The 19,069-nt window shown below is 36.2% G+C and overlaps 1 protein-coding gene across 1 annotated transcript; it reads left to right on the top strand.

The window, feature by feature from the left end:
• Nucleotides 1-1,475: 1,475 nt before the first annotated feature.
• Nucleotides 1,476-19,053, top strand: Smpdl3a (sphingomyelin phosphodiesterase acid like 3A). Its single transcript, XM_076859774.2, has 8 exons — nt 1,476-1,763; nt 6,537-6,750; nt 7,766-7,910; nt 12,535-12,631; nt 14,335-14,504; nt 14,861-15,041; nt 16,606-16,730; nt 18,431-19,053. The coding sequence occupies exons 1-8, from the start codon at nt 1,652-1,654 to the stop codon at nt 18,776-18,778; spliced, it is 1,392 nt and encodes a 463-aa protein (XP_076715889.2). The 5' UTR covers nt 1,476-1,651; the 3' UTR covers nt 18,779-19,053.
• Nucleotides 19,054-19,069: the final 16 nt, after the last annotated feature.

Here is a 19,069-nt window from a genome sequence, read left to right as displayed (position 1 = left end):
GTAATTTGACCAATAGGCTTGGGAAGAATATTTCTGAAATTCTGTCTCAAAGATATAAACTAGTTTAAAAGCTATTTTGTGAAGCCAAATCATGCCACTGGCAGCCAGCATCCAGAAGATTCTGCTCTTTTCTCACGTTTTCCCTCCCCCAAGTTAGCACACATACTTGGGAAATGGAGAAATACAAATATAGGCCTAAGCTTGAGGAGCACTGCCAGGAATGTTGGGACACTATAGCTGCCTGCTTTAGAGTAAATAAGAAAAGGAAAGAAAGTAACACTTCTACTTTTTAATTTTAAATTCTTTTTAGGGGTGCAAACATTTTGTAGGTTTCAAAATAGGTAAGACTTATTTTATGTTTACTAGCTGAAGTATTTCACAACCAATTTACTTCAAGTACAGTGTGTTGAAAATCGGAGAACATGAGAAAAAAATCAATATTTTTATAATTTTCCCCTTTTCCCATCTTTAAAAAAAAAAGTATTCTCTCAAATTCACCAGTTTTTTTCCTTATTCCTGCCCCACTTTCCCTCATACTCCACAGGATGAGAACTGAAAAACTGCAAGGACCATTTTATCTGCTATTGGAAAGCACTGTTTTTTGAATCATCTGGAAGCTGAGGCTGGGTTTCGGCTGCCCTGGCCAAACTTAAAATTGAGAAATGAGGTGCTCTGGTTCCCATTTCAAGCCGGAGACACACTTTCATTAAACTACACAGGATGCAAAATAATATTTTCTCTGATGGGAAACAAATACACTGTACAATATTTTTTTTATGAGGTTAGTAATTCTTATGTTATTTTCCTATCCAAAGAAATTCCATGACTTATAACTATTAGCATTATCTTAGAGAGATCAGCACCCTCATAAATGGTAAGAGAAAGAGCACAGGATATGTGCCTCAACACAGTTGGCAGATTCTAACTTCTTTGCGAAAGTGTCTTAAAAAATTTCTTGGAAGTATAAAATCAGCTGCCTCTGTTCATTCTTTCCATATGTCTCCAGAATTCATACTGCACGATTCAGAGACAATGGTGTCAGTTGTAATACATACATACATACAATCCAACCTGGAGCCTTTGAGCAGAGGTTTTCAAGCATCACTGACAATTAATTACCACCTGGAAGGCGTGTGAAAACACGCTTTGCTGGGCTCCCCTCCCAGAGTTTCTGTCTGATTCTTTAAGTCCGGGGTGGGGCCTGGGAATTTGCCTTTCTATTTAGAGTTCTCAGGTGCTACTTAACTCATCCTGCTGATTCAGAAACTGCACTTTGAGAACTACTGCGCTATCCCAAACTTCCGTTGGCCTAGATTGATCAAAGCACAGTTCAGGGCTTTCTGCAAGGCCTTTGCTAAGCAGGGTCCTCTATTTAGGGCCTGATGGCATTTGAGGAAGATGATGTGTGTGGGGTTGGCCCAAGAGCATTCTTTCCCAGACCAGTCACTGACACCAAGGCACAAGACGGCTTGTAATCACAACACAGCAGCTGAAGGTCTGGCGAACCGACTCGTTGGGGAAATCTCTGTGCACGTGATCGGCTGGGCGTCTACACCCGCGCCTCCTTTGCCTCCTCCCCACCCCCAGGCCTGCCGGTCCCAGTGGAACCGCAAAACAGGACAGCCTGAGCCTCCCGGGTCCGCGGCATGCCATGGCGCTGCTGGGCGCCTTCCTCTGCTGCGTGCTGGCCGCCTGGCACGGCCGCCCGGGCCTCGGGCTGCCCCTAGATCCCGCTGGCGGCGGGTGTCCCGCGGCGGCTGTGGGTGAGTCGTCAGGGAGCTTCAGAGGGCGCCGGGCCAAAGGGCTCCGCAAAGTCGGGAAAGTGAGCGCGGCAGCTGAGCGCTGGGCAGAGGCCGGGGCAACCTGGGTCCCGGCCCACCCGAGTCCCGGCCCGACGGCGCTGAGTGGGCCGCGGAGCGTACCAGGGCAGGGCAGGGCAGGGCGGCCAAAGCCGGGAATCGGGTCACCCGCCGGCAACTCGAGGCAGGCGGGGAAATGTCCGCGCCGGCGGGGGCGCTCCCTAGGGCGCGCTGGGTTCCGCACGCAGGGCGTTTGTTTACATTCTGCGTCTCGGTGGCCGGGCCCGGGGAAGGCTGGAAAAGTCAGGGGCTGTTGGTTGTCGGCCACTCCTAGAGTCCCTGAACTGCCCAGAGCGCAGGGGGCCACGCAGAAGTGTCCCTCTCACTTCAGGGGTGTAAGTTTCAGTGGTATCTTCTGTCCTGCTCAGTGAGGTCGCTGGCTTTGTCTGCCATGCACTCAGCCAGAGAGCGACCACCCTGTCGGTGCCGCGCTCCCCCTTTCTTGGTCTACCAAAGAAGCGCTTGGCCTTTCATTTCACCAGATGCCCACCAGGCTTCCTGCTGCGGGCCGTTTTATTCATTTCCAACCAAGAATGAGGTGCCTGTTATAACAGGTTTCTCAAAGTGTGGCCCCCGAACAATAGCAGGAGTAACAGCAGCACCTAAACTTTTTTGAAATGGCAAATTTCAGCGTCACGCCAGACTTCCTGAATCTGAAACTGCAACGCTGAGGCTCAACAGTGTTTAACAAACTCTTAAGGGGGTTCTGATGACGCTACAGCCAGTCTAGACTAAATGAAGGGTGAGAGATTGTACAATGCCTTTTGAGCCTTCAGTTTCAAAAATCAAGGAAACTAACCCCCCTGACTCCCTTTTAAAATAATTGCTGTAGTTTGGGGGGGGGGCGGGAAGAAAAAAATATAGGTGTTCTGTTTGGGGATTAGCAGTCCCTGAGACTCAGAAGCAGGCTTAGTGCTCAACTTTCGGTCTTCCCCCTCTCTCTGTGTCACTCTTGCTTGCTCTCTCCACTCACTTACAGGATTTCAGGAACACTTTGGCTCTTGGGGAAAGTGTCTTCTTTTTATCTCAAAGCCAAGTGCTATTGACTCTGCTGTCAGGCAGTTTGAAAGAACTGTAAATCGGTTTTTCTGATTGACAAATGTTAGTTATAACCAGAAATCGTCCCCAAAATGCTGATGTATGATGATGACTTCTGCTTTTATTATTGCTGGAGTTGTGTTGTGTTATGTTAACTATGTGGCTATATGGGATTTTCAGATAAAATGTCTCAGGTTGAAATTATTGAACCCTACCAATGGTAAACTCACCTTTTGGTTTTAATGATTGATGCCCAGGGTCTCCATGAAAACTTTCTGGATAGGATGTGAAGCTTCTCTTCACTTCTTCCTGTTTTCGTAGGGAAGCTGCAGAGGAAGGGAAAGAGGTAAATGGATTCCAGAGGCCAGAGAAGTGTTGACTTAGGGTTTCACTGAGCATGTAGTATTTTACATGTTTTCTACTTGAGGTGACCAAGTGTCCCCCTTTTACCTCTGAGCCCTCAGTGCTTGTACACCTCCACAGCTTCTACCATGCCTGTCTCCTGCTTGTTTTGTGTTTGTATGTCTAAATTCCCTGTCTCAGTTTCTTCTCTGCTGGGTCTCTTTGGCCCCAGTGCTTTTGATTTAGCAAACTGGGGCCTATTGGTGTATTTAGTAGATAGGAACTAACATTATAAACAATAAATGACCCCATGTCCCAACATCTGAGCTAAGGTTCAGTGGGTTCTTTAGGATAAATGATACTGAAAGACTTGTATGATTTTGAGCATTTTTCTAGATAATGTTGAATACACACACACACATACTCATACACACATAATTTTTGGATTTTTTTTTTTAAGCACTCTGGACTTTGAAAGAGGCAACTGGGATTGGTGTGTGCGTGGGCTCTGTCACAGGCCAAGTCCATGTCTTTAGATAGACATACATACATACAGACAGACAGACACACACAAACAGCACATTTTAAATACAATTCATTAGGGCTTCCCTAATTAATCCAGAGTTCATTATGCATAAATCTCAGGTTAAGAACTTGTCAGAGTTTTTGGCTTCTATTTAAAGATTTCCTTTAGTCAATCTAAATAATTAGCCCCTCATTTATCTGTCTGGTAATGCCATGTAGTAGAAAGAGCAGTGAAGTCTGGGGAGTTTGGCTCCAGTTCAGCTTTCATTACTGAATCATCATGTGATCTTGAGTAAATCCCCCAAATTGGCCTTGACCTAAAATGTCATCATATATAAAAAATATTTATTGAGGGTCTCTGTTGGTCAAACATACTCTAGATGCTGGAGGTATACAAACTAGGTACTAGATTACATCGAAAGAATGTTCTCTTAATGCATTTTAAGTCTTGGGTTACACAAATTTAGTAAATTAATTTTCTTGTGGGACTTACTCTTCATAGTATCTCACACATAGATGCCATTGCCTATTTTTGTGTGAGGCAAGTGAGAGGATATTTGACTGAACACACACAGGGAGGCAGTGCCTGCAGTTCTGAAGGGCAACAGCAACACTGGGTGGGATTCCGGAATTCATGTGGCAGCTCTGTTGTGTAAGATCTATGTGACTGGATTTAATTTCTGTGTACTTCCCTGTACACAGGGAAGTTCAATTTTAAATTAAAGTTTTGGAATTATAAAGTAATAACAGTCAAACTAAAGGTGGTACTTACTAGGTGCCATGCGCCTCCTAAGGGCTTTCCTGCTATGGAGTCACTCAACCCTCATGCAGACACTATTATTATTCCCACTTTACAAATGAAACCAGTTAAGGTCACTCAACCAAATTAGTAGGTGGTGGAGGTTGTGTTGGAAGGCAGGTGATCTGACCCATGCTTTAGCTCTCCACCACAGCACTTATGTCTTGTGTACAGTTTGCTATTCCTTAATATTCTACAAATAATACAAATACATGTCTACACAAGAGTGAGATGTCCAAGGAAAGGCAGCCTCTAGTATGATTGTGACCGCTTTGTCATCTCTACTTTGTGTACAGGATAAAGCAAATCTATACTGGAAATATAGGATAAGGTATTTTCTGCATTATGGAATAAAATCAATTACTCAGCAGATGTTTTCAAATGGTGACTAAGTACTGAGTAATTGACCATAAGGACTATTTTATGTCGTGTTCATCTAGATCTGTTGTCTGGCACTTCTTAGGTGTGAATTTGTGTTATGAAATTATAATAATAACCTTGGCAGGAAACAACCAAAAAGATTACTCATACTTTCCATCTTAAAAAAAAATCAAATTTTCACTTCATTTTTCCAGCTTTGGGCTGTATTAAGTTTTATTATGTTTATATAAATAAAGGCTTACATTTTTTTTTTTTTTGCTCTGACACTTCTGTTGTGTTTCTGATGTAATTAATTGGAATCATAGTGAACTCAAAATCCTATGTTCTCATGTGTGTTGAAGATTTGTTTTGAAAGTCATTTTCAAAGCAAATTTAAAAACAATCTGAGGAAAAAGTGCACAGAATATGCTTAGTAAAAAAGTATAGAGATTAAATCAAAGTAAAGAAAATGTTTTCTTTTGCAACTCTGGAAATTAGTTATTGTCCTGAAGGTGTGTGTGTTTACCCAAATTGGGGGAAACCATGGCCATTAAATCTGCCTATTGATCATAGGCAGCTTTAAATCTATAATAAAGTGTCAAAAAAAATTCTCAATGTTAAAGCAAGTTAAAAAATAAACATAAGAAAGCAGAAAAATCAATGAATTTATAATTTAATTATATAGATGCAAGGTTGGGGGCCCTTCAAACGAGGGTTCAGATTAACTGTATGTACTTGAGCAAATTTCTGGTATATGATTTCCTAGGTGAGAGAATACCTTTGAGAATGAAATAACTTAGTATATTTAAATTGCTTATCACAGTGCCTAGCACATATTAAATAATAAAATGAGGTAACTACTATGACTATTTGTTTTAGTGTGTCCTTCAAGGAAGTAACCTTTCTTAAGATGATTTCCAAACAGGCATGTTATCAAATGGATTTGGCTTCTCCCTGAAAACCCAAAGGGAATATTGTCTTTAACAACTGCTTCCTGTAATACTATAAATGTTTTGTACAAGTATATAATAGAAGGTGTACCTCTATTAAATAGCTTTTAAGAATCTGTGGGAATTCCCGCTTGGGGCATATGACTATGGTTAAAGATTTATGCTCTTTCCTTTAATGTTGAGAAGAAAGTTATATAAAAAATTAACTGAGGTATACCTTTCTTCATTCTGCAGTTAACCTATTCATGTAACTCTGAGAAATCACATATTTCAGTGTCAGGTTTTTTGCAAGATGAATGTAAATAATTTTCCAAACCTTAAATTCTGTAAGGAGACATGCTATTAAGACACAGTATGATATTATCATTGACCTCTCAGAAGGATGTCCCCAAAAATTTCATTAGGAAAATTCTTCTTTGTTAGTAGTTGTGCTAATAAGCTCATTAGTTCTGACATATGTAAGTGGGATATTCATCTTATGTTCTTTGAATATTCATCTTCTCAAAGGAAAGGAATGTATTTAACTTCATGGTATAAGGACATTTAAATTATTAAATCTTTTCTCATCATAGGGAGGGAAAACTGTTTCTAGTCTTAAAGTAAATATTTGTATGGGAATTCCAAAAGAAAAGTATTTATCAGCATTTCTTTTCTGATCAACAGGACAGTTCTGGCATGTCACTGATTTACACTTAGATCCTAGTTACCACATCACAGATGACCACACCAAAGTGTGCTCTTCTTCCAAAGGGGCAAATGCCTCCAACCCTGGCCCTTTTGGAGATGTCCTGTGTGATTCTCCATATCAACTTATTTTGTCAGCATTTGATTTTATTAAGAATTCAGGACAAGAATCATCTTTCATGATATGGACGGGGTAAGTGAGCATATAAATATCATTAATTCCTTAGTACTTAACTATAGTATCCTAAACTTCATGTGAATATTGACATTTATAAGAATAATAATTGTTTTAAGAACCATTTCAGTTAAAAAATACTAGATCAAATTAGTCAACATTATTAGAGATAAAACTATTTTTGAAGTCCTGTTTTCTTTTTAATAATACATACCTTTAGAAGTATGTCAGTGTTGACAAACAGATGATTCCATAAACATCACACCTGCATGAATATTTTAAAGTATTAATTAATGTGATTATTGGTCTTGATTAAATAATGGAGGAAAAAAGGCAACATGGGAGTTAATATATGATGATAATTTTGTCAAGTCTCATTTTCTGCTGGAACAATTAGCTAGTTCCATTCATCATAACAGAATGAAGAGGCCTAGATTTCTAGTACCTTGAATAATCCTTGTAGTGTGTTTTCTTTGTTCTGGGGACTGTTTTAATTAGTTTATACATTGCAACTTATTTAATTTTTATAGTAGGTATCATTATTATTCCAATTTTACAGTTAAGAAAATGAAGGCACTGAGCATCTAAATACCTTGCCCAATTGTACACATCTAGGCCATTTGGCTCCAAAATGTGTGTTTTACAAATACTACAGTTTTTTTCCCTCTCACATTATATTTTTATTATTTTTCTTTTTCTTTTTTAATAGGATTCTTTGTGGGGAAGAGGTAGGTGATGAGTAGTTTATCAACTCTCTCTCTCTCTCTTTTTTTTTTTTTTTTTTTGTTGAGATGGGATCTTGCTATATTGCTCAGGCTAGGCTTAAGCTCCTGGCTTACATAATGTTCTTGTTTCAGTTTTCTGAGTAGCTTGGATACAGGTGCATGTCACCTAAAACCTCACCTGACATTAACTCTTTAATTGTAGTCTGCTTTTTAAAAGTGGAAGTCTGCAGTGATGGGTATAGTTGCATAAGTCTCATGACTCTTAACAAAGATGGATTTTGTTCTTTACCATTCTTTCTCCTTTTCAGGGATAGTCCACCTCATGTTCCAGTACCTGAGCTCTCAACAGACACTGTTATCAAGGTGATCTCTAACATGACAATGACCATCCAGAGTCTCTTTCCAAATCTCCAAGTTTTCCCTGCCCTGGGCAATCACGACTATTGGCCACAGGTAATTGTGACCTCAATTTCCAGAAATGCTTAGAAAAATTTTCCCATCCCTAGTGTCAAAATTATGACAATAGCTAGCTAGGAGTAGGGAGCAGGAATGGGTCTTATGGAAGCAGAATGTATTCTTTGTGATAAACATCAAAGAAAGCAGGACAAATGCTTTGGGGACTTTAAATGGATATTTTAAATAATTCATAGAAAGTTATGTCAATAGTGAGTTTTTCAGAAGAAAATTACCCAGTATGTAGATAATTAATTCCTGTCTATCTGGTTTGTAGGTAATTAACCCCTGTTTTCCTTTACAGTATTCTCTAGTTTCTCCATTGTTTTGGAATAATTTTCTTGTTCATTTGCATTCCCATGGCAGAATTAGAAAAGAAGATTAATGTTGTCACATATTTGTATTTTTCAGAATTTCTATTAGGCATATAGAGATATATACTCTCTGATTGTGATTAAAAACAAAAAAAAATAAAATGCTATTAACAATCAAAAAGGGAGGTCTAATGTTCAAATCCATTTTATCTAATTAAGATGTGATTCACAACATAAACCCTGTTAGATTATTTATTGCCTGATGTAGCCCTGGCCCCACCACTCAGTGTGGCCATTTGTTAAGGTACCTGTGCATAACAGCTGGGACCATTTGTGGTTACAAGGTCCTGTTAGAGTATTGTAGAATTGTAGATTTGTGTAGATGTAAGATGTCTCAGAGATTACTGTTTAGTTAAGGGGTTGGCAAACTGGCCTGTGATTCAGATTTGGTTCATTGTATGTATTTTACTGGAACACACTATGTTTCCATTCTTTCTCTCTTTTTAAAAAATTGTCTGTGGTTGCTTTTGTGCTATAACAGCAGAACAGAATGGTTGTCACAGACAGCATATTAACCATAAGCCTGGTGGATATACTGTCCTTTCCTTTATAGAAGAGTGTGCTGACCCTGGTCTGGACAACTCTCCATTTACAGATAAGAAAACTGAGGCCCAGAAATGTGGAGTTGCTTTTCTGAGTGCTCACAAGCACTTAGTTGCAGATCCCACAATCTGGATCTTTTTATCCCTGTCCTGTGTCTGTTTGGAGCCACATCCTTTCATATATCCCTTGTTCTTGCCAGACTGACACATTCAGCATTTCCTAAATGTGATTTACTTTGTCCACATTTCTCCTTCTACTTAGAATATCTTTTCCATCTGTGCCATTGGAAGTTTTGATTAATTTAGCTATCTAAACTGAGTAGAGTGATTTTGAAAAGTTGTATTGTTGGACAAACTTTATTTTCAAGTGACTTCTTGGCTTTGGCCTACAATCTTGAGCTAACAGTATGTGAGTCTTTGTGAACCAGCCTCTCAGCCAGTGGTCAACTTTTATTACTATTGGAATGTTAAAACTACACAGCATAGGAGCTTGAGGACAAATAATGTGCAGGAGCCTGAAGTTACAAACAATTGTTTTTATATGCCTTAGGTGACAGGCACACTGGAAAATAGGGAGTTCAGATAATATTCACTAGAATGTAAATCTCTATCCTGCCCTGCTTCTGTGAGCTTGACCTTGCATAATTCACATAATATCCCTCATCACTAGGTCACTCATTTGCAAATAGGAGAGGGAATACTTGCCTTGCAAAGTTTTTCTGAGAATTAGTGATACATATGAAAAGAAAGCAGCTTACTTCCTGGGACATAAGTGAGGTGGTGGTTTTTGTAGCACTGAGGAGTGGAACAGGATGAAATTTTTTTTCTGACTCTGAAGATTTGTTTTATTTTATCTTTACCTCTGTCTTTTCATTAAGTCAAATTTTAAAATATTTTAAAGTTACAGATACTAACTTATGCAACTTATTCTATTATATGTACAACTAATATAAATTGGGCTGCACACATACCTTAAATAGTTTGTTTGGTTGTTTTTTTTTTTTCACTTTCTAGCTTATTTTGGGGGGGAGGAAGGCAGTTGAACTCAGAGCTCTCTGGTCCCAAGCATGTGCTTTGTCACTGAGCTACACCAACAGATCCTAGCTTATGGTTTTATATTTGAAATTTTTTTTTTTTTTTATAAAACTACCATCTTTCTACTTCACAGTTTTAGAAATATCAAATGTCACATGAAAGCCCCTCAACACAATTTCCCAAAGACTGACATCTGGGATCTAATTTTGAAGAATATGAAGAATAAATAAATTTGATAACTGTGATTTCTCCATGCAGAGCCCATAAATCTTCACCATAGCTCCATAAACATGCATGCAGAGATGCATGTCCCACTCATTGAATCAGAGGCAGTGGGCAACCCAGGGGTTCCTTCTGTTGCGGTCTGATCGTGGTCCCCATTTACTCCTATGCTGGCAAGACTGGTGGTACCAAGATTATCACTTCCTATTATGCCTCCTTTCTCTGTGGTTAGCAGTCAAAGTCCAAAAGGATTGACAAGGTGGCACAGTTCAAGAGACAATTGGACCTATGAGGGATGGTGGGAAGACCTGGGAATTTATCAGCTGTCTTGATACATTATCTAGTTTGTCTGCTCATATTTCTCATATTTAAAATACAAAAATCTAGAGTGATTTTTATATATAGTCAGTCCTATGTAAATATAGCTCTGCATGCTCAGATTAAACCAATTCTCAGAAAATATTTAAAAGAAATACTTTTATACTGAACATGTACATACCTTTTTCTTGCCATTATTTGGACAGCATAGAATAATGGCTATTTACATGACATTTAGATTGGATTAAATATTATAAGTAGCCTGGATATTATTTAAAATATATATGGGGTTGTGTGAAGGTTTTATGTAATTTCTATTCCATTTTATATATAGGACTTGAGCATTCCCAAGATTTTAATATCTTAGGGGGATCCTGAAACCAATCCCCTGTGGATACTGAAGGATGGCTATAATTTTAAGATTATCCACCATCATTCTATACTTTAGCAGTCATACCAAAATAAACCAATGTCCAATACTTCATGGATTTATATTATTATTAATATCATCATTATTGTTATTACCAATTTCAACTCAGAATCTAGTTTGGCAGAAGCTATGTGCATTTCTCAGGTAGGTGACCCTGATCTCTTAAACAAACTTAAAATATGCTTTGAAAAATTATCTCCAGTTAAAACAAATCATTTGATTATTACATGTCCTGAATTAGCCTGAAAAATAACTAAGTATTTTGATCAATTTTTGTATTGGTTCATCATAGTTTTATATATATATATATATATATATATATATATATATATATATATATATATATATAACAATAAAGTGTGTTTTGACATAATTATAAATGCATGGTATATAACATGCTCCAATTAAGTCCTCAATACTTACCATCCCTTTCCCCCTCCTTCTACCCACAATTTCCTTTCCTCTACTCTAAATATATATATATATTATATATTATATATATAATATTTATATATATATTATATATATATATATATATATATATAATTTTAGTGTCTTGTGGATATACATAATTGTGAGATTTACTCTAGTATATTCCTATGTGAACATTGGAAAGTTAGGTCAGATTGATTCCATTATTTTTCCCTTATCACATCCCTCCTCCCTCCCTCTCAATCCCCTTCTTCTACTCCCCTGTTGATCCATGTTGACAAGAGACTCCTCTAAGATATAGGTTTATTCAGGCTGTATATTCAGGGAAATGATATGACTAAAGAAGAGGGCTCTAGTTTTTCAGATTTTTTTTAAACATTAGAAATTATTATCCAATTTCACAAATGGTTTATGATGCTTTATTCAGCACTTTTAAAAATTCTTTCTTCCTAGAGTTTATGTCACTATTAATAATATTTCAGGAAAACAAAGGTACTTTATAATGATTTAAGAAACTTGATATAATAAAAAGACACTTGAAGATGAAAATGCTTTATATTTTATAAAGCATTATTTAAAAAAATCAAAGCATATTGATATAACTTAAATGGCCATTAAGACACTTCTTCAAGTCAGAAACATGTGGTTGTAAATCTTTATTCAGTGAGCTGAGAACCTTCACAGTAGTTGTAGCATTCAGAGGACTTTGTTAAAGTCTTAAATCATGTTTTTCTGGTTCCCACGGCATGCTAGACCAGGCCCTGCATGTTCAGGCTCCAACCTGTCTTCAGTATCTGTTTCATGAACACAACTCCCATGTCCATGCTATAGACCCTGGCCACATGAAAACAGGAGTTTTCTCTGTTTGTAGCACTGCTCTCTGTGCTTCTGGGTCCTTTTTTTTTTTTTTAGCCATTTCTTTTGTTTTGGTGGCTTTTCTTGTCAATCTGATGAAGTCACCATGCAAAACTGGGTGTGATTGCTCTCTTTGCACTCCTCTCTAACTTGACTATCCCTGCTTCTCTGCTCCCAGGACCTCCGTGGTAGCACAAAGTCTCATGGTTGATTACGTTTGGCTCTCCTCCCCCAACTAAGTTATCAATTTCTTGAAGATATCATCTATCTAGTGTTCAGCCTGTGTCTACAGATGCCTGACACAGTAGTCAACACTAAAGTAATATATAAATTAATTAATCCTTTAAAGCTTAATTAATTAATTAATTAATTAATATCTTTGAAGTTTCAATGTGGATTATATTGTTTGTGGCCAGGATCAGCTGCCTATAGTCACCAGTGAAGTGTATAATGCAGTGGCCAACCTCTGGAAACCATGGCTAGATGAAGAAGCTATTAGTACTTTAAGGAAAGGTAAGTGAAAAAGTATCCCCATTTTACCTACTTTTTTATTCATGTTGTTTAGAATTAAGTCTTGAGTGTTTTCTTGGATGAGCCAAGGATGGTGAGTAGTTACGTTGCCATGTGATGTGAACCTGTTTATGTTATAGGGAACTCCATCCCTTCCTTTCTACCCTCAATCAGGATGCTCCACGTGAAGCAAAAGCTGAACTTCAAATTAGAGTGTAAATAAGTATATGTTTTCAATTGGAAAATTGATTGAGAAGAGAGAAAGGATGCTAATGTTTAGCCAGCAAGCATATTTTACAATGCTAACAGGCGGCAAAGTGAGAATAACTAAGCTTTTCACATGGACCTTGAGGTGCTTGGAAAAGTCATGTAGAGCAAGTGCCTGGTGAGGGCTTCCTGGGTGTTGTCTGAAGGTCCCTTCTCCCCTGGCTCCCAACACACGAGATGTAAACTCTGATGTTTTCTCAACTTCACTGCAGTGGTGATCTGTGAAACTTAACTTTTAGTCTTTTAAATTTTTGAGACAATTATTAACTTAATGACTGGACTTCTCTCAGTTCAAAGTCTGTCTTTCACTATTTTCTTTAAATCTTTTGCCACTATTTTCTTACTGTTGTTTTTGCTAATGCTCAACCAATCACAGTATGTATGACTTAGAGTCCTGTTATCTTAGAATCAGGCCATGGACCTTATTCATCTGGGGAACGGTATCTAGTCCTATCCTCTCAAACTTGAAACACCCATGGAGAGCTTGTGTATATTGAAAGAAGAGCCATAAAAATAATCAAGATTCCTAAAGAGATGTTCTAGATTACAAAGAGGCTCAACTCAACACAATGAGAGGAAGGCACAAAAGAGCCTACGTGGAATGCTGGTCCTAAGAAAGAGCCATATGAGTTGTACAATGATATCCACTTCAACCATGATTATCTAACTTCCACTTAAAGATTAGAGTTGAAAATCATAAAAGGCTTTCAGTGAAAGTCTTAAAAGCAAAAGTGATTTGAAGGAACTCAAAGTTTATCATACTAAGAGCCCAAAGTGAGAATTGCTGTCATCTTCTACTACTAGGAAATAAAGGACATCTTTTCAAAAACAACCCTGCTACTACCATAGTAAAAATTATAAAGTGTTCTGGCTACAGAGAAAAAGAAATTAAAGAAGTAGCAATCAGTCATCGAAAGTTTGTGAGTGGGCAAAGAAAGCTCACCCAATCTCTTACTATCTGACTCTGGAAGCACCAATGCAGCAGACCCATGAGTGATGATTCCCAGTAGTTCAGAGGCCTGAATGGGATCAAACTTTTAAGTCTCTCCTCCACTGGGGACTGTAACAAATCTGGTTTATCTGACATTTTTTTTTTTAGTAGTCTCTAGCAAGATCTTGGTATATTTGCATTATTTAGATTTTATATTTCACGATTGTTCATTTTAACTCTTCCATCCTATTCAAGCAGAGGTTGATATATAACTCTTTCTTTTATAAAATTCAGTCGTATTAATTAATGCCCAAACATTTAATTATTTTTTTCATCTGAATATTGGCTGCAATTGTTGTATCCTCAGTATATATACACTGAGCCTGGCACATACCAGGTTTTCAAGAAATGTTTGTTAAATCGATTGTTATTTAAAGAGTGAGAGGCAGGTCTAAGCTTCCTGATATATATGCATTTATAAGATGTAGTTTTTAAATTGTTTTTACAGGTGGTTTTTATTCACAGAAAGTCACAAGTAATCCAAACCTTAGGATCATCAGTCTAAACACAAACTTGTACTATGGTCCAAATGTCAAGACCCTGAACAAAACTGACCCAGCAAGTCAATTTGAATGGCTAGAAGATACTCTGAACAGCTCTCAGCAAAATAAGGAAAAGGTAGATCCCATAGACTCAAATCATAGATAAACAGAAGGCTAAATTTGTTTATTTATTGACTTGAGCAGACACAGATATGAAAGATGATATTAAAATTTAAAGATTTAAAAAATTAAGATCAAGGTCATAGTTACTATATATTATCAACAGTGTAGTATAAATGAGACAAGTGCAGATATAGTGAACTTAATAGTTTCATAATTTTCTCTCTCTTTTGTCCTAAATACGAGAGTTGATATATTTGATTTCTGAATTTTAATTAATATACTTTCAATGTTGGGTATCCAAATATCATTTAGTTATAATAAATGTGCAAAAAGAGTCTCATAAGGCCTTTCTTGCATTTCTTTTTCCAGGTTTACATCATTGCACATATTCCAGTAGGATATCTGCCTTTTTCGAGTGGTATCACAGCAATGAGACAATACTACAATGAAAAATTGATAGATATTTTTAGAAGATACAGCAATATCATTGCAGGACAATTCTATGGACATACTCACAAAGACAGCCTTATGGTTCTTTCAGATAAAAAAGGTAGTGTGACATTCTGTTTGCAGTTTTTTTTTTCTTTAATTTGGTACCAAGAGTTGAACTCAGGATGGTTAACCACTTAGCCACATCCCAGCGCTTTTTATTTTTTATTTTGAGACAGGGTCTTGATAAATTGCTTAGGACCTCATTAAGTTGCTGAGGCTGGCTTTGTGATCCTTCTGCTTCAGCCTCTGGAATCATGGGGATTCCAGGTATGCACTACTGTACCTGGCTGCATCTGATCAGTAAAGATACTGGAGTAAAGCAGTGACTATCCAGTAAGTTTACTGATTCAGGAACTCAGAATCTTTGATTAAAAAACCTGTCAGCACTGGCCTTTTGTGAATACCTTTAATGGTTATATGATGAATGTCCAAATCAAAAGACTAGGCCTGTAATTAGATTTCTGCACTATAAGCTCCTATTAGATGCACAGAGCCAGGATCATTTGTTTGATGTCCACATAAAAATACCTGAAATGCTTAGCTCACTCCAATTTTCTTTCAGATACCTGAGTTTAGGAAGATATTACTGTTGTTACTTACCTCAATTTCTTTTTATATGACAAGTTAAAAAAAAACTTGTCATATAAAAAGAAATTGAGGTAAATTTCTCTTTTTCATAATTTAAAAAGCTGAGCACAATTTACACAATAACTTACCTGTAGGTGCTTAACTGCTATTCTTGCTTATTCAGCAGTAAAAGAAAAGAAAAGGAAAGAAGCCCTAGCAGGACACTGAGAGTTAAAATATCAGAGTTCGGATTTTATGCTAGACTGAAGGAAAATCAATGTGCATTTTCTTTCATGATTGGGGAACAATTTTCAAATGTTTACCTCTCATCTAAAATGAGTTAGCTTGGTAAAAATGACTACTTTCTAGCATTTGAGAAAATTTTTTCACTCAGAAAAAAATTTACTTTTATAACAGATAATCAAACATTGTGACACTTTAGTCAAATTCTTAGTATATGGTATATGGTTTTAGGTAGAGGTACAGAATGAACTAGTCCAAAACTTTTTGTGTGTGTTCTTATGATAGACTTGAACATTTTTTATTATGAAAATTTTCAAATATATAAAACAGTAGAGGGAATGATACAACAAACATCTATATTCATGATTTTATCATTCATGTTCAACATCTATCAAGATTTTGATACATTTGGTTTTTATATAAATATGTAGTATATGCATACGTACGTGAATACATACATACATGTATGTGTGCATATATACACTTCAGTGTTTAAAATGAAGTATTGAAAAGTGAATTCTAACATCAGATCTTATGTCAGCCCTATGTATTCCTGAATTCATTGTAAAATATATGGAGAATTGATAGAACCATAATTATATAATCATATTATCAACATTAATTCTTTGATATTGATATTATGAGTTTTTTGCTTTCTTAAAAGTGTCTTTATAATTGTTTCAAGTCAGGATTCATCAATGATCATACATCATTTGACTATTATGTCTGTTAACCTCTTAACCTGAAAGCTATTCCTATTTTTAATATAGTTAAGCTCAATTTAAAAGAAAATTTACATATTTTTTCTCCAGGAAGTCCAGTAAATTCTTTGTTTGTGGCTCCTGCTGTTACACCAGTAAAGGGTGTTTTAGAAAAAGAAACTAATAATCCTGGTGTCCGATTATTTCAGTATAAGCCTTGTGATTATACATTATTGGTAAGTTGGCATGATTTCAGAGTTGACCCCATATTTATGCATGTCTTTGCAATTTTATTTTAGTTCAATGATTCTCAGCACAGCCTTGTGAGATGTATTTTATGCTGCAGTCTCATTATATATATATATATAAATATATATATTTATATATATTGTTTGGAATGTCTGTCAGCACTTTCTAAGTGTGGGCTGGTGAGGTTAGTCTTGGGGAACTATATCTGTCTCTCTAAGGACTTCACACTTATTGAAGAGTTCATTGGATAGTGCTTTATTTATGAACTTGGATACAAATTGAAAATTTTTGCCAAACCATATTAATTACTCTTCCAAAGCATAACTATAAAGAAGAGTGTAGGCTCTGGGATCATATTCTTCTCTTGGGCTATATTACTTCTCTATGTTCTAGTTTATTTCTCCCTAAAGTGGGAATTAAATATGCCTGAGTTTACTGAGTAGCTGTGAGGATTCCATGAACAAATCTATGTGAAGTACTTAGAGAAATGCTTAACTCATACTAAGTGCTCAATACATGTTTGCATCAAATCTTTGTAAAGAAAAAAATTCAAACTTGACATTTGCCTTTGAGACAAAAGTTCTCTGGAGCGTATTCATGACTCTGCTTTAGAACAACATAGCACCAAAAGGCTGGCCATTTAGGTTATAGGTACTTAAGCTTGGGTAACTGCCCCTCTCTACAAATATAATTTGAAAGATTTTTCCACTAGTAAAGCAATTGTTTTTATAATTGCATTTTTTCCCTAAATAAATTAAAATAAGAGATAACTCTGTTATTCCTTAGAATAACAAGGAAATAGGGCAACAAAAATCTGGTTTCATTCATATATGTTCGATTAAATGGAGAATAAAACAATTGATAAACTAATTCAAAGAAATTCTTTTACAACTGTTAGTTGCATGCTTTTGGATCTGAACCTCAGATATATACACATACCCATACGTTTCTATGCATGTACATAGATGAATATATATATATATATAACCTATATGAATTATATGTGTGAGTGTATGTTTGTGTATGTATACTGATATGCTGACACGGAATGATTCCCCTTAATTTGCATTAATTTTAAAAGTACAAAATACTTTATATAGTATGACTCCCTTTTTTTGAGAAGTCAAAGTAGACACATATTTTCTAAATATTTATCTTTGTTTTGTATGTAAAGAATAGAACAAAACTTGTACATTGCAGTGCTGAAAAACATTTAGCTAGTGCTTCACTGGGAAAATTAGTGCCTTGATTTGTAGTGTTTGTTGATTTCCAAGATAGAAATACACCTGTCATGGACAATTTCAAGCTACCAAAGTGACATTGTCTGACTTTCCAATGTTTCTGAACACTTCAGTCAGCTTTTGTGAGCTGGCTTGAGCAGCCTCTAGCACACTACTATACTACACACAGCTGTTAGCAGTAGTCACCTTTGAGTTGTGTGAACTAAGTGAAATTAAAAATTTTTATTTGTACATCTCTCTTTATATTTTGGGTTATTTACTATATATCCTATAATTTCTAAAATTTAAAAAGTGATGACAGATTTTATTGAGTGTTTTCTTTGAAACCAATTTTAATGACAACAACTTTAAAAATGTCACATAAATCTTAATAAGCACTCTTCATTTTGTGTAATGCTTCATATGCCATAAAAGTGAACCAAGTTTGTTACTGTCTTTAAATTTAGGATATGTTGCAGTATTATCTGAATCTGACAGATGCAAATCTAAAGGGAGATGCCAATTGGAAGCTGGAATATATCCTAACTCAGACCTATGACATTGAGGATTTGCAGCCAAAAAGTTTATATGGATTAGCTAAACAATTTGCAATCCCTGACAGTAAGCAGTTCATAAAATACTACAATTACTTCTTTGTGAATTATGACAGCAGTGTAATTTGTGATAAGAAATGTAAGGCCTTGCAAGTTTGTGCAATTATGAATCTTGATTATGTTTCCTATGTAGATTGCCTTAAGCAATATTATATAAAGTATGGCCACTGGAATTGCACAGTTTGTGTTCATAGAAAATAAAACATTTCTGTTTTTGAAATCAGTTGTGGGAATTGTTATGTAAATTGTTGTGAATTACTGAATGAGCAAACAGAATTATTGTTTTTGCTTTCTTTGTTGTGATGTCCATATGTAGATATCCATAATAATCTAATTTTATTTTATTAAATACATTTGAAGTGCCCATTAATAGAGTGATGTTTGAATGTAAATATCCTATTTCTAGTTTGTATAATTATATCTAATTTATATTCTTGTTAAAATTGTCATTCATAAAATAAAGCAAATTACTTTTCTCTAAGCATGAAGTGT

This window comes from Callospermophilus lateralis, chromosome 6 (assembly GCF_048772815.1).
Source record: "Callospermophilus lateralis isolate mCalLat2 chromosome 6, mCalLat2.hap1, whole genome shotgun sequence".
In the NCBI taxonomy this organism is placed as follows: Eukaryota; Metazoa; Chordata; class Mammalia; order Rodentia; family Sciuridae; genus Callospermophilus; species Callospermophilus lateralis.
The sequence above is the reverse complement of the archived record's forward strand: the minus strand, read 5'-3'. Positions and strand labels throughout refer to the sequence as shown.